General features: G+C 44.3%; 1 protein-coding gene across 1 annotated transcript in view; it reads right to left on the bottom strand.

Annotated features, from left to right (window-relative positions):
* Kif15 (kinesin family member 15) overlaps positions 1 to 16945 on the bottom strand; it is a 55739-nt gene that overhangs the window by 2707 nt on the left and 36087 nt on the right. The window contains 10 exon segments of the mRNA XM_038323023.1: positions 1673 to 1710; positions 2190 to 2265; positions 8106 to 8212; positions 9217 to 9381; positions 9679 to 9780; positions 11824 to 11970; positions 12730 to 12852; positions 13677 to 13781; positions 15126 to 15212; positions 15972 to 16041. Coding sequence (XP_038178951.1) covers positions 1673 to 1710; positions 2190 to 2265; positions 8106 to 8212; positions 9217 to 9381; positions 9679 to 9780; positions 11824 to 11970; positions 12730 to 12852; positions 13677 to 13781; positions 15126 to 15212; positions 15972 to 16041 — 1020 coding nt within the window.

The following is a 16945-nucleotide window of genomic DNA, read 5'->3' as shown; positions in this document are numbered from 1 at the left end:
TGGCCTAAGCTGAGCATGGTGAGCTCTGTCTTCTTGCTGGACACTGGTTTTCAAAGCCCTGAGGATGTCTGGCCTACAAAATGAATTCCAGGACAGCAAGGGCTAAAAGATGAGACCTCGCTAAAAAAAGAAAAAAAAAAAAAGAAGCAGCAGCCACCACCACCCTATGAAGACAGGATGTTGGAACTGCAATAGGGTATATTGTAGCCAGTAGTACCAAAAGCACAATGAGGAAGGTCTCAGTTCCTGATGGTATCACCAAGTCCCAACCACATGAAATCAAATATTTCCTGCCCATGCCACCACCGTTTGATATCTGGTTCTCAGTAGCACTTAAGAAAATGTGTTGTGTGGATGCCCACAACACGATGTGTGCTCTGTATGCTTCAAGGACCCCATATCCCTGAGGACTTCTGTCACCACGAGAAATACATGCCATACAGTGGCAAGGTCCCAAAGGATATATCTAAATTGGCTGTTGTTTTACAAACTTATTTAGAGTGTTCACTACCCTGTATGCCAGCTTAACCACTATTTGCTAGAAGCCTGTAAAAACTGCTCTTAACTGTCCATGAGGACCTCAAGAAAACTAAAGATTGCTCATACACATTTTTGTTGCTGTTAAAAGTGGCTTTACATGAAAAGCTTATTGATCAAAGACTGGGGTTAGAGACACAGCTGAGCAGTTAAGAGCACTTGTTCTGGAAGAGACCTGCAGTTCAGTTCCAAGCACCATAAAGGGCAGGTCACATCTGCCTCTAACTAGCTGCAGGGGATCCGATATTCTCTTCTGGTCTCTGCAGGCGACTGCATGCATGTGTGCATACCCATACACAAACACATGCATATAAAATAAAATCTTATTTAAAAAAAAGACTTTGAGCCGTCGGTGGTGGCGCACGCCTTTAATCCCAGCACTCGGGAGGCAGAGGCAGGCGGATCTCTGAGTTCGAGGCCAGCCTGGTCTACAAGAGCTAGTTCCAGGACAGGCTCTAGAAACTACAGGGAAACCCTGTCTCGAAAAACAAAAAAAAAACAAAAAACAAAACAAAACAAAAAAGAAGACTAGGGCAGTGGTGGTGCACGCCTTTAATCCCAGCACTTGGGAGGTAGAGGCAGGCGAATCTCTGTGAGTTTGGGACCAGCCTGGTCTACAGAGCAAGTTCCAGGACAAGCTCCATAGCTACACAGAGAAACGCTGTCTCGGGGTGGGGGGGTGGGGGGGAAGACTGATAAACACCAATTATATTCACATATACCACAGAAGGGAGTAAGTTATTTTATGGATGTATCTTTTCCTTTAGAGGAGAATTTCACCCACAGGATGGTTGACAACGCTGTGGCAATTCCAGTTCTAGGGGATCTGCTGCCCCCTTCTGGTCTCTGCAGGTACCAGGCACACACACACATCATACACAAGGCAAAGCAAAACATCCATACACATGAAATTAAAAACAACAAAGAAGTAGGCCTGGCAGGACGGCTTAGCAGGCAGAACACTTTCTGTACAGGCCTGATGACCTATGTGGAAGAAGAGAACCAACTTGCCCATTTGTCCCCAAACCTCCACACACACACACACACGGCACAGCGTGTATGCACTCCCCCATAATAGAATTTAGAAATACTAAAAAAAGAAAGAAAGATTTGAACTATAAAAGAGCACACTTACTCTGTTCTCATCTTCAGCATTTCTTCAATAAGTTTATTCTATAATTTAAAAAAAGAAAAGATAGTTAGGTTCTTTAATACCTTTACTAAAAAGAAGATTGGAGAGGAACAAGTCAGTTTTCCTTAGTGCTAATAAAATCAAGCCAATGTCCACTCCCACAATCCCATATGGATACACAAAGGACACTGGTTCACCAGCATTCCCGCACTGTGCACAAAAGACGCCACACTCGGTTCTACGCAGATAACCGTGCATGGGAAACGTAGTGCTTGTGTAGAAACACAAGGGCAGACACCATCTTCCAGTCTCCCAAGTACTGGAACCGCACCAGGCCTGGCTGACAGACACCTTTACTTCTCGGTTACATATTAATACTGATGGTAAATATCCCGATAATCAGTGGGAACACAGCAAAGGTAATAATTTCAAAAGCAAAATGGTTCCTAAAATAAATAACCGTGGATGTTATGTATAAAAGCAATTCTCATGGAAGAAATTTGTGTAAACAAAGCCATACTTTAGCAAGTCTTTCTTTGACAAGCTCCTCTTCATGTTCGTTCTTCAGCGGTTGACTGTCTGGATGACTCTGATTGCTGCACAGATTAGACAACGGGCAGGGAAACGCTGTCAGGTATATTCAAGGATTAATTTACCGTTTATTATATGTAACTATAGTAAAGCTAACTGTGCTGATTAAGTTAGTACAGTTAACCAGTGTGACCACAGATGGGATAAATAGGGCCCTCCCCAGAATTCAGGACTGAGCTTTATCACTATAAAAGCAAGATCAGCAAAGTGCAGAAATCGAACCAAGGCTCAAAAGAAAAGTTGGTGCAGAAATTTTGCCATAAGTGGCAACATGAAGATCAACTCTGAGTTAAAGCAGGCAGACTGCCAACAGAAGAGGGTTCTTAGGTGGGGAGGCCTCTTGGAACCCGATTCCTCCCTTTCTTGGGTATTTAGTTAGATAACTGTTTCAGACAACCACTCTGGCTTCACGTGTATGCAAACAGCAGGACAACCTGAGCATGTGATATGGGCCTCTTCACAGAGAACAATCAAGGGGCTACAGTCTGACGGCACGTGCACCTCTGCAAGTTTGCTGAGTGCTGTGGGCTTAGCTAGGAATCTCAGATGTGAGCAGACCATCATTAAGCAAGGCTTAGTATAGTATGGCTTCTTTCCTTCTTTCACATCTGTAGCCTAGTCACGGCACTGAGACTCAAATGTGAAGTCACCCAAGGTCAGGGAAAAGTGTGCTGTTTGTTGGGAGGTGGAGAGATGGCTCCGAGGTTACGAGCCCTGGCTGCCTTTCCACAGGTCCTGAGTTCAGTTCCCAGCAACCACATGGTGGCTCACTACCATCTGTAATGAGATCTGGTGCCCTCTCTGGCCTGCAGGCATACATGCAAGCAGAATACTGTATATATAATAAATAAATAAATCTTAAAACCAAGCCTCCCCTCCCCCCCCCAAAAAAACCCAAAATTAAAAAACAGGTGTGCTGTCTGTGTTGTTTGTGTACTGATCCACAGTCAGGAAAACTTTTTTTTTCTTCTTTTTTGCAAACATTCAGACAATGGGGCTAGAGAGATGGCTCAGCAGTTCAAAGCACTTGCTGCTCCTCCAGAAGTCTGGGGTTTGTGTCCCAACATCTACATGGTAATTCACAACGACTTCTAACTCCAGTTCCAGAGAACCTAACACCTTTTTCTGGTCTCTTCAGGCACCAGGCACACAATTGTTACAGATAAACATACAGACAAAATACTAATACCCATAAAATAAGGTCCAGACATTAAGTATTTTAGAATTATAGCCCTATCACATTACAGCCATTCAGCATGGTGACTGAAAGGAAGCAAGCCAGGCTTGGTAGCACATACCTGTGATTCCAGCACTCAGGAGGGAGAGGCAGGTAGATTTCTGAGTTTGAGACCAACCTGGTCTACATAACTGGTTTTAGGCTGGCCAAGGCTATACATAAAACAAACAAACAATAAATGAAGTGACTATCAGTCAACAGAACATTATTTATGAGGTTAGGGACCAGATTGGGTTATAGTTTGCACAAACCTGAAAAGAAGTGGAATAAACTAGGCAGTGGTGGCGCACACCTTTAATCCCAGCACTTGGGAGGCTGAGGTAGGTGGATCTCTGTGAGTTCAAGGCTAGCCTGGTGTACAAACTGAGTTCCAGGATAGCCAGGACTGTTAAACAGAGAAATCCTCCCTCAAAACCTCCCTTCCCGCAAAACAAAAAAAAACCAACCAAGAAAAAAAAAGTAAACTAAAGTACTTTAAATTGTGGTTTAATAAATGACTTGGGAAAGTACTGTGCTCTTCATAAGACTGGCAAGGAGTGGAGCCCATGGAAAACAGGTGAGCAGACTTATAGACTGCAAATAGTCACCTAGAGCAATAGTTCTCAACCTTCCTAACGCGGTGACCCTTTAAAATTACTTTGTTGCTGCTTCATAACTGTAATTTTGCTACGGTTATAAATTGTAATGTAAACATCTGATCCTCAGGGTATCTGATATGTGACCCCAAAGGGGCTATGGCCCACGAGTTGAGAACCACTGACCTAGGGGAGCAGCCTATACCAGTGACTTACTCCAGTCCACTAAGTCAGTGGTATGGAGTTCCCTAAGATGGGAAGAGAAGCATCTGCACTGTCAGCAGACCTGCCTTTATAACTCTCTCAAATCTTTGTTATCCCATCTTAGTCTCAGGACAGCCTCTGAAAACGTGCAGACAGTTGGCACGTTTCTAAGATGCTCTGGAAAGGCATGGACCCAGTCTGGGGATGAAATTAGTGGGGCAATCCCAGAAAATTCTTTGGGTCCATTTCACCTCCTGCCTTATTTTGTTGCTGTTGGAGAAGGTCTTATGTAGCCCAGGCTAGGCATGAAGTTGATGTGTAGCTCAAGATGACCGTGAGCTTCTCCCCTCGCCTGCACATCTTGAGTGAGGCTACAGGCAGGCATGGATGCTGACACCAGGTTTGTCAGTAGTCCTCTTGTAGAAAGTTAACAGGCAACAATACTACACCGTACACTTGACATCTAGCTTGACTTTGTTTGTGGTATTGGATATCAAACCTAGGGCCTTAGGCATGATTAGCAGGATGCTGAAGATGCCTCGGTCTGCCTGAACCATATTGCAAAGCAGAGTCAATTGGTGGGAAACTCTCCCCTTTTCTGCATCTTGTACCTTATTTACCTAGAAACTGTGGTGGTAAAGAAAATGGCCCCCAAAGGGAGTGGCACTATTAGGAGATATGGTTTTGTTGGAGTGGGCATGGTCTTGTTGGAGGAAGTGTGTCATTGTGGGGGTGGGCTCTGAGGTATCGTATCTCCTCAAGGCACACCCAGTGTTGGTTCACTTCCTGTTTCCTGCAAGAGGTAGACTCTCAGCTGCTTCTCCAGCACCACGTCTACCTGCATGCTGCTGTGTCCACCATGATGATAATGAAATAATAATAAATAAAAATAATGAAAATTTAAGCCACCCAATTCAATGTTTCCGTGGTCGTAGTGTCCTGGCACAACAACAGAAACCCTAATTAAGACAAAACTTAGTGCGAGGAGTGAGGGATTGCTGTGGCAGCCTTTGTTAGGAGGAATCTGGATGTGGTACTTTGGGGTAGGAAAGAGGTGGAATGCTTTCAGCATTGCTTAATGTGCCGTGCCGCAGGAGCACGGGAGACAGCGGTGCTGTGAGCCGGGCTTAATGTGCCGTGCCGCAGGAGCACGGGAGACAGTGGTGCTGTGAGCCGGGCTTAATGTGCCGTGCCGCAGGAGCACGGGAGACAGTGGTACTGTGAGCCGGGCTTAATGTGCCGTGCCGCAGGAGCACGGGAGACAGTGGTGCTGTGAGCCGGGCTTAATGTGCCGTGCCGTAGGAGCACGGAAGACAGTGGTGCTGTGAGCCGGGCTCAAGAGGATTCAAAATCAAAGAATATTAATATATGGCCTCGAGACCATTCTTGAAATACTTTGGTGAAGAATGTGGTTGCCTTTTGCCCTTGTCCAAAGAGAGTGTCTAAGGCTAAAGGGAAGAGTTTTGGATTAATTTTGCCGGCAGAAGAAATCTCAAAACAGCCTAGTATAGACTCTGCTGTTTGGTTATTAGTGGTAACTCTAGTAAAGATTTATAATGAAAAGGAGCAAGCTGAGCAGGATAAATTACAAAACGTAAAATTTGAGGAGAAAGGGGGCACTAGGAAGTAGAGTGGAGCAAAGTCCTGTATTCAAGGAGATAAACAGATTTTTAGAAATGGGATAAAGAGACTAGTGACCTCAGGGTAAGATCCTACCCAGCTAAACTTTCATCTTGTGAAAAGAAATTTTAAGAAAGCTTAGAGCAGGATGCAGTGGCACACACCGTTGATCCCGCGCTGGAAAGGTAGAAGCTGATGGATCTCTGAGTTTGAGGCCAGTCTGGCCTACAGAGCAAGGACAGTCTAGCTTGGGTGGTGAAGAAACATGGAAAACAGAGAGCTAGTGAAGATGAACCTGAATGAGGGGCCACGTTCCAGCCCCAGCAAGCAGCAGAACTTGGCAGCTTCGGCCACATGGTTCTGAGTTTAGAGTTAGAATGGAAGAAATGGGTCATGGAATCTCCCTCTGTGACTAAGGAAAGCTACTGAGGCCGGGCATATGGCAGGGGTGTTCCTGAATGAAGGTCTACAGAGGACATTGTGTGAAGCTGAAGTTGAAGCCTGGATTGCCTTGGAGACTCCAAGATGCTGGAGATGCCAGAGTTGTAGGACACCAGCTGAGAAGAGCTCTAACAGGGAGTGGACCAGCCCAAGAGAGAGAAGTGTGCTGCAGGGAACAAAGCAGACAGAAGCTGGAGATCTGAACGCAGGTCAGACTATGGCACAGAAATGCAGAGTCTGGAGATGACCAGCTGGCTTTGGTCTGGCTTTGGTCCAGTATTTCCCTGCTATGATCCCTTGCCTACGCTTGGGAATGATAATGTATATCCTGAGCCATTATATGATGGGAGTATGCGATTTTTTTTCGTTTGGTTTTATAGGGTATTACAGTTAAGAGACTGCTTGAATCTCAGAAGAGACATTGAACTTTAGACTTTTAAACACTGCAAAGACTGTGATAGGCTGTGAGGACTTTTAAAGTTGGATTGATTGCATTTATTATATGGTGATAAGACTTTGGGGTCCAGGGAGTGGAATGTGGTAGTTTAAAAGAAAATGGCTCCCCAGAGGGAAAGATACTATCAGGAGGTGTGGTTTTCCTGAGTGGGTGCGATCCTGTTGGGGGAAGTGTGTCACCACAGAGGCAGACTTTGAGGTCTCATGAATGCTCAAGTCACATCTCAGTTCACTTCTTGTTACCTGCAAGCTGCAGATAGAACTCTCCGATCCCTCCTCAGCACCTGTCTGCCTGAATCTCTCCATGTCCCATCATGATGATAACAGACCAAACCTCTGAAAACATAGCCACCCAACTAAATATCTTCCCTAGTAAGAGTCACCATGCTGTCTCTTCCCAGCAACAGAAACCCTGTGACAGCTACTTGACAAATACAGATGCTAGGTTTCAGACTGTGGCTCAGTGGTGGTGCACAGCAGAGGCAGGTGGCTCTGTGAATTCCAGGCCAGCCTGGTCTACAAAGCCAAGGCTACACAGAGAAACCCTGTCTCAGAAAATCAAAACAAAAACCAAAAAGCTAGGTGTAGTGGTGCACACCTTTAATGCAAGCACTCAGGAGGCAAAGGCAGGAGGATTTCTGTGAATTCATTCATCGCCAGCCTGGTCTAGTGAATTCTGGGACAGCCAGGGCAGTAGTGAAACAGTCTCGAAAACCCCAACCCCGACAAAAACAAAAACAATCATCCCTTCCTAAAACAAACCAAAAAAACCCAAACCAACCAAACAAACAAAACACCAGAAAACAAAACAAAAACAAAAACCCTTTTAAACAAAAGCAGTTTGTGCTGTGTGACATTTTGTTTGTGTTCTGACAAATAAAGCTTGCTTGGAGTCAGAGGGTGAAGCCAGCCACTAGTCAACCATAGAGGTCTGGAGGTCTGTACAGAGAGGGGACAGGAAGTGCTAAGGTGGGGCGAGAGAGGATCTAAGCTCTTTTGGTTGGAGGAACTGGGGAAGCAGGAAGTCACTGGTGGCCACTCCGCTGCTTCTCTGACCCTTCAGGTTTTTACTCAATCGCTGACTCTAGGTTTTTATTGATATAACGCTTCTGGTTTAGTTCAAATATTCCACATCTTCTGAATATATTTCACAGAGCTGGTAGGTGGTAGATGCTAGCAAGAGCCACACCCTCACCACAGAACTTAAGCCAAACAAGCACTGCCCAGGTCAGGGGAAGCGTGCACTGACCTCATCTACACAAGGACGCACAGACAGACCAAGTCCAGAGAGGGGACTTCTGCTCTTACTCACCTACTGTCCTGCCTTTTAACATCATCCAGCTGACTTTGCAGGAGCCAGTTTTTCTCTCTTAATTGCTGAGACTCCAGGCGCAGATTCTCCATTTCACACAGCTGATCCTGAGAACACACCAAATGGCTTTTTTCAGAAGAAATGTCAGACTGGGTGCTATTTTCTTCCCAAGGTTGTGACTGAAGCTGGGTGTGGTGGCACATACCTTTAATTCCAAAACTTGAGAGGCAGAGGCAGGCAAAACTCTGAGTTTGCCGGACATAAGGAGTTGCAGGACAGCAAGGTCTGTGAAGTGACACTGTGTGTCCCCTGTGTCCCCTCAAGTCCCCAAAGACAGGGTTTAACTGTGCGGCCCTGGCTGTCCTGGAACTCGCTCTGTAGACCAGGGTGGCCTCGAACTCAGAGATCTGCCTGCCTCTGCCTCCCAAGTGCTGGGATTAAAGGCGTGCGCCACCACCGCCTGGCTATATCATTCTTAAAGTACAGCACTGAGTGTTATTGGATTAAACAGTTGGTGACGGGTTCTTGGAGACTTAGAACCGTGACTCATGAATATGTTCAGTGTCTTAAACAGCCTAAGAGAGGAGAGAAAAGGAAACTATACCAAGGGGCTAGGAAGATGGCGCAGTCAGTAGAGTGCCTGCTCTGAGACCTTGCCTCATAAATTAAGGTGGAAAGTGACAGAGAAACCCATGTGATGTTGACTGCTGGCTCCACGAGCACATCACCTAAGACAAGCGTGCCACATTTAAATCTGTGCTGAGGTAATATGCTATTAATCTGGTAAAGATTCAGAACTTGGACAGCACTGAGGTGAAGTTCAAGGAATCAGGCCTCTTATTCATTGCTCATAACAATGTGGTTGGTAGAGACTATGATACTAAAAACCCCACATGGCAGGGAAAGGGGCTTACAGACTTAGTGAGTATGTACTGAACAGTTTTAAAAAGGAAGGAAAGGAAGTGGGAGCTCCTTGGGATAACAAACTAGACAACCAGGGGTCAAGGGTGGGAGGAAGACTCTGAAAAAGTTCTGGCCTTTTGAACGTGGATCAGCAGCAGCTGGAAGGAAGCTGCAGATTCTTAAAGCCCACAGAAAGGAAGTCATGTACCTTCATTCTGAGGATTTCAGCATTTCTGACTTCTCTTTCTTCATTTAGTTTTGTAACAAGGTGCTGCAAAAAATTCTTAGAGGCCCGTCCGTCTTCTATCTCTTGTTCTTGTGTTTCCAAGAGTTTTGCCAAATGAGGTTGAAAAGGAGGTGGTGTTTTGGGACTCTGAAACAAAAATCACACTGCATCCACATGCGTGCTTACACGTACCACGAAGAGTCCCTTTGCAGTCCACATCGCACTGATGATGCCATGCCCCTAGAGCACAGGCCACGCCGGGAAAGGCCACGTAGTTTATTATTTTAATTCCCATCCAAGCAAAACAAAAGAATTTACCAGGTAGAAAGCAGATGGGGTGCTAATGAAGAGACTTTTTTCTTAAAAATTACAAGGAATAACGATTTACACGTTTTTCTCATTTGAAAACTGGTCATTCTGAAATGCACGTCTTTGGAAACATACCTGTGGACACTCGGAAGCAGAGTTCATCACGTGCTCCAGCTGCCTCATCCTGAAGTTATATTCATTCTTCTTCTGTTCTATTTCCTCTTTCTCTTGGTTTAACTGGGCAAATTGAACAGATAACAGGTTATAGTTTAGAAAATAATTCAGGAAACACTGTCCAATTAGAAAAGACAACTTTCCCCAGCGCCAACCACCAGAGGAAAGCGCATCACAGTCAGAGTCCTGTCCCTGTCGAGGTGAAAAGATGTACTGAGGACACGGAGAGTCTGTATTGCTATTGGTATGCCAATTAGTACAAACCCATGGACAGGGGGAAGGTCACCCCAAAACAAACTAGAACTCCCACGTGGTCAGCAATCTCAGTTCTGGGTCTTTATTTGCAGGAAATGAAATGGTGTATGTGTGTGCTCACATATGTGTGGGATCACATGCAGAAGCATGGGTGTGACCTGTGGAGGCCAACCGCTAGTCAGTGTGCTCAGGGGACTCCCTGGCTCTGCTCCCTGCACACTAGATCACAAGTAGGCCACCACGTCTACCTAGCTATTGTAAGTTTTGCACATCCAAGCAGCAGGACGTGTGCTTGCCTGGCAACTGCTCTATCTACTGAACCATCCTCCCCAGTTTGTGATATAATACTTGAGGAGAGGATTGCATCCCTGTGTTAACCACACCCTGTTCACAGCACCCAAAGCACAGTCAATCTGATTATCCACCAGCAGACGGAAAGAAAACAAGGAGTCCTAGATACAGAAGAGCCCTGGCCAGCCTGTAGGACAAGCAAACTCTGTCCTCTGCAATAAAGTGCATGGACCTAGAAGATATCACAAAACTGACAGAAGCCAAGGGCAGAAACACAATGAACCAGCTTCTATGTGGAACCCACAACAGCATCACTCAGAGAGTTGAGAGGAATAGTAGTTATGAGAGATTAGGGAGTTAAAGAGCCCTGGACGGGAGGTGTCCATTAAAGTCTATCAAGTTCAGACAGAAGCGAGTTTTTGAGACCTAATGCAATATATCTTGAGCACAAGCAAAAATAATGCATAAAGCATAGTTCAAAACAGGAAAGACAGTAGTTTTAAAACTGTACCACAAACAAAACAGTAAGTGAGGTAATGGATATATTAACCAACCTGATTTAATCATAATATAATGTATACACATATCAAGGCAACACAGTGTGGCAAGTGAGATGCCTGATGCCTGTAATCCCAGAATTCAGGGGGTAGAGATTAGGAAGATTATCATGAGTTTGAGGACAGCTTGAATTATAAAATTATCAGGCCAGTCTGGGCTGCCTACTGAGTACCAGGAAAGCCAGAGCTACAAAGCAAGCTTGTTTCAACAAACTCCAGCAAAACCTATTAGTATAAACCTCACAAATATATCTAATTTATTTATTACATAAAAAGATATTTTATTCTGGGTGTAGTGGCCTGTGCCTGTACTCTCAGCACTCTGGGAGGTGTGATGTGGGAGTTCCCTCTGAATGCTGTGATTACCATTATGGGGGGGGGGTGGCGGGGAAAGGGGGACGGGACGACTAAACTGAATGCTGGGAGGAAGAAGGCGGAGTCAAGGAGGCCTGAACTTCACCCGGTAAGCCACAGCCATGTGGTGATACACAGATTACTAGAAATGGGTTAAATTAAGATATGAGTTAGCCAAAGTTAGAGCTAATGGGTCAAGCAGTGTTTTAATTAATACAGTTTCTGTGTGATTATTTCAAGGTTGAGCAGCCGGAAACCAACAAGCAGCCTCCCCACAACTGAGGTGGAGGCAAGAAAATGATGAGCTCAAAGCCAACCTAGGATAAATAGTGAGACCCAATCTCAAACAACAGCAAAAAAAAGATGTTTCTTAAATGTTATATATATATATGGACAACTTATTAATTTGAAGGCTATAGTTTTGTTTTAATATCTTACTGTTAATAACCACAACCTTGTGGCAGATACTGTTGTCATGTGTCAAAGACCCAGAGCAGGGAGGGAAGTCCACGGTGGAATGACAGCCTCTATCTAATCAACCCATTTGCCAACTTTCTGTGCACAGAGAACTTAGCCACAGCAGGACAGTCAGGACACCCTGCCCATGCCATTCCCTGCAGGTGTCTGAGCGGCTCAGAGTGCCCCTCACCTTGTGCTGAAGCTCCTGGATCAGCGCCTCCTTCTTGGTCAGCTCTTCCTGGGCAGACTGCAGTAGCCCAGAGTGCTTTTTTGAGGCCTCTGTGAGCGTGTTCAGCTGCTCGGTGGCGTGGGCCAGGTCCTCACACAGCATGTCCTTCTGTAGGAGCAATGTCCCCAGGAGACAGTTCATATAAGGAGGACAGTTCATACACTTCATATCTATCTTGTTTGTTTCATAAACCATTGCATTCTTATAAACTTTTTAAAGTTAGAAAAGTTGCATATAAAAATCTTTAAAATCCTCCCCCCGCCCCCCCAGTTTATGGGCTAAACCATTCCAAGACAACCCAGGCAGTTGATACATAAATAAACAGGCCTATGCGTGACTTCAGCAGATTCAGGCTCCTGTGTAAGGCTAGATAGTAGGCTCTTTCTACTCAGGGATTCAGAGTTAATCTTTTCATGGAGAACACTAGCTGAGTTTTTTGGCTTATATGTGTATACTTGCAATGCAAATATACACCAGTTTTTCAAAACTGGGATTTGCACTGGAGTTACAAATTTCTATGCCTACAACGGTAACTCTGTGTTTTTCTTTTCACAGCTCCCTTTACATCACTTGGAATCTCTCTGATAGCCTAACACTTGCTAAATTTTCTCCTTAAGATTCTGATACATTGTTTTATTTTTGTGACAAGGACTTAACAATTTTTACTGCTGCCAGGCGGTGGCACACACCTTTAATCCCAGCACTGGGGAAGCAGAAGCAGGTGGGATTCTATGAGTTCAAGGTCAGCCCGTGCTACACAGAGAGGAGCCTATCTTGAAGGGTGGAAGGGACAGAGGAAGAAAGGGAGGGGAGGAGAGGAAGGGATGAAAAAAGAAAAAAGGAAAGTGTCACGATAATAATACCCACCTCAATGTCCTCTGAGAGGATTCTCAGCCTGAGAGTTTCTTTTAGTTCCAGGATATCCACTTCCTGTCTCCTGATCAACTCTTTGCTCTCTTCTTTGTCAGCCACAGCAACATTGTATTTGCACTGCAGAAAATAAAGTCACTGGCACAAGAGCTTTCAGCAGGGTTTCTGCTCATCTGCACATCAAAGCAACTGAGAAGTGATCCTAGTTCCAAGGTGAGGACCAGACTAACAAGCTAACTCAGAAACACCTGGTGGCTGTTTTTGTTGTTGTTTTGGGTTTTATTATTTTTGTGTCTGTGTATGCCAAGTGTACTTGCATGCCAGGTATGTGCAGGTGCCCACAGAGGGTATCAAATCCACGCGTCTGCAGTGACAGGAGGTTGTGAGATGCCCAATGTGGAGGACGGGCCAGGTCTTCTGGAAGAGCAGCAGTTGCTCTTACCACTAAGCCGTCTTTCCAACCCGACAAACTGTGTTAATGAAGGAATAAGAACTAGTGTACATGGCAAGGAGAAACAGGACAGTTCTAAAGGTGTTAAAGAGAACCATCGGCTTTGTCATCTCATCAGAGACTGCTTGTGAAGTTAAATATGGAGCGAAGCCAAGTTCCTTTGGAGCAGAACAGATGCAGATGAAAACCTTCACCCTGAGCCAAGCAAAGGGAGAAGCTACTTCAGGAAACGGATCATTGGGTCTCAGATCAGGGGCACAATTCCATATGACAAGCACCTGCAAATTTAACTAAAACATAACTTCCTTTCTTGAGGCAAATAAGGAGCCCCACCTTAGCCTTAACTGTTACCAGCAATACCGTTTGTTTCTCATCAGTGGCTCCCGGCACACAAATGTTCTATCCCAAAGTGTGCCCACTGCAACCTCACAAGTCCTCTGGGTGTTAATTCTGCAATCGAGCTTACTCCACCACAGACTGTGAGTAAACTTACATTGATGTCTTGCAGTTCTTGTCTCAGGGTGTCTATGGTTTCTGCTTTTTCACCAACTGATATTCTTAACTCCTGGATTTGGTTCATGAGATTAGTGACAAGTTCCTGAGAGGGACACAAACATTATCTTCAAAACCAGTGACACGGAGATCATTTTAAACGATGAACTGTTGCAGTCTTGTTTGAGCACCCGACTGCCAGCTAGTGGTACTGTTCTGGGACCGAGATGGAGGAAGTGGGTTCTAGGGTTACAGCCCCAATTCCTACTCATGCCCTCTGTGCTCCCTATCAGGTGCCAAGCTACGAAGAGCTCCTATCAGTATGGAGCCATGCCTTGCCCCTTATGAGAAAGTATAAATCTTTCCTACTATAAATCTTTATTGGGAATTGTTTGGTCACATAAATAAGAAAAGTAGCAAACACAAAAAATACAAACCATTTCTGTTTCCTAGTGGCAACAAAGGAAGCCAATTTATTTTAGCAAAATCTTATATAATACTCTACCTTCCACAACCTTTTTCTTTTAAATTTTTATTTATTTATTTATTTATTTATTTATTTATTTATTTATTTATTTATTTTTGAGGCAGGGTTTCAACATGTACCTCAGGTTAGCTTCCAAATCTTTATGTAGCTCAGGCTGGCCTCTTAATCACTACCCTTCTTGCCTTCTGCCTCCTAAGACCTGGTATGATAGGTGTAGACTGTTATGTTCTTTTTTTTTTTTTTTTTTTTTTTTTGGGTTTTCAAGACAGGGTTTCTCTGCAGCTTTTTTAGAGCCTGTCCTGGAGCTAGCTCTTGTAGACCAGGCTGGCCTCGAACTCACAGAGATCCGCCTGCCTCTGCCTCCCGAGTGCTGGGATTAAAGGCGTGCGCCACCACCGCCCGGCTGTTATGTTCATTTTTATATTTACACAGACAAACCACTTTTATTATTCTGGTGAAGCCAACAATAAGGACTGAGACTGTGTGTCATGAACTTATAGTCAGTAAAAAAGTGTCAGCGTCACATCAGGATTCTAGTTGAAAGGACAAGGTGTGTTTCACAAGCCTCTAGAGGAACAGTGTATGCTGGACATGCCGGCGTACATGCACAGTCTCAGTGCTAAGAAGGCAAAGACAGGTGGATTTCTGTGAGTCTGAGGCCAGTCTGGTCTATATCATAAGTTCCAAGCCATCCAGGATTACACAGTGAGACCTTGTTTTAAAGACAGAAGAAAAAAAAAGCCTAAAATATACATGGACCAGTCTGTAAGTCATCCTGAGGTAAGAAATAGTTCAGGAGACAGGAATGATGTACCTGTATCCCAGATACTTAGGTAAAAGGACTGTGATTTCAAAGCCAGGTAGGGTCACACAGAGATATCAGGGCTCTAAAACTAAACATACAACAACAACACCACCAAAAATAAACAAAATATAGAAGTATAAAACTCGAACTTTATCTACCTTGTCCGAATCTCTAGACTTTTCCAGAGAACTGATCACATTTTCAGTAGCAAGCAAGCTTTCTTCTAGTTTTTGTACTTTTGCCATCTGTGAGGAAAAACAGTTTTAGAAAATAATTCAGACACACATTTAAAAACAAAAAAACAGGCTGAAAATTACTTTGCACATTACAGAGTCTGCACTAACAAGGAACAAAGCCTGGAGTGGTTTTGTGGTTTCTACTAAGTGAGCCCAGCAGCTCTCATTATAGCCACCTGGGAGTCAGAAAGAGTTGGTGAGATGGGGAGTAGCTGTCCTCTGAGGTACACAGACAGACAGACAGACACAAACACACACGACGGGGTGCACAGCAATAATAAAGTAAAATTAAAAATACTAACAGAAACAGATGTCCTACTGCATGCAAAAATTCAAGTGCTTGGAAGGCAGGGCTAGGAGGATCTGAGTTCAGGGAAAACGTGGGTTATAAGTACATTCCAGGGTAGCCACAGTGTGACCTTGTCTCAACAATCAAGGGCGGCCAAGTGTGGCGACACATGCCTTTAGTTGCGGCTCTCTGAGCTGAAGACCAGTTTGGTCTACATAGCTAGTTCCAGGCCAGCCAGGATTACAGAGATGCCCTGTCTCGGAAACAAACAACAAACGAAACAAATAATGTCTAGGGATGCACCTCAGTGGTAGAAGTCTAAGTTTAAACCTTAACAAAAAACAAAACAAAACACCCTAGTCAAAATTTTTATTAGTGATTTCTAACACTGAAAGTGGAAACATTTTATTCTTTAGAGTTCAGAAATAAAAGTTACAAATTTCAAATTCTAGGATAATTGAGTAAGAACAAAATCTCACCTGCTGCTCACATTTGGCCATCTCTTTCTGTTTCTCCTGACGCACAGCCTCTAGAACTTTTAAGATTTCTCTAGAGAAAAAAAATTAAGGAAACATGAACTGAGTGTGCATGCCCAGAAGTGATAAATGCCACGCAAGGCAGAAAGCCGAATGTATCTGGTAACAACTGTTTAGTAAGGAATTATTTTTGTGCCACAACTCTTTACTTCTCTTCAGTGTTTGGAATTTGATAGCCCAAACACAGCACACAGTATTTACTGCCGCCTGTCTGAGACAGAACGTGAAGTCCATGACCACAGGGATGTCTCATTCACTGGTTCACTCTACGCATTCTAACACCTACAGCACAGACCTGGACCACCGGATATGTCTATATGCTAGTATATCCCTACTATATCCCTACTAGGTGGCATATTCTGCCTTCACTGTGTATCAGGGCCAAGAATAGTCATAAAGAACACTATAAATAGAAATTGAAAAATAGCTATTCTCCCTAGTGTGATCATGAGATTACTGACAGACTCACTGCAATGGAAAGAAAAAGAACTTGGAGAGAGGGAGAGACCTAATGAGAGTCTGGGGGGAATAAAGTAAAAGTTACCCCTACACCCCCCCAAAATAAAAGGATAGTCAAAAGCCTGGTGTGATGTATATTAATCCCAGCACTCAGGAAGCAGAGGCAGGCAGGTGAATCTCTATGAGTTCCAAGTCATGCATGACTACATAGGGAGACCCTGTCTCAAAAACCAAAACAAAAAAAGCAAGCAACCAACCAATTCACCCCCAAAACAACAAAACAAACAAAAGGATAATTAGTCATATAGCTCATACTGTGACTTACAGGTGACCCTGACTCCAATCACCATCAGCTACTTGGGTAGAAGTATCCCCCCCCCCCCCCCCAGTTAGCTACAGCCCCAACTGAAAATAACTCTCCGTAGGGTGTTAATAAGAAAACCACAAGCTGAAAGCTG

The sequence above is a fragment of the Arvicola amphibius genome, chromosome 3 (genome assembly GCF_903992535.2).
Source record: "Arvicola amphibius chromosome 3, mArvAmp1.2, whole genome shotgun sequence".
Classification (NCBI taxonomy): Eukaryota; Metazoa; Chordata; class Mammalia; order Rodentia; family Cricetidae; genus Arvicola; species Arvicola amphibius.
The sequence above is the reverse complement of the archived record's forward strand: the minus strand, read 5'-3'. Positions and strand labels throughout refer to the sequence as shown.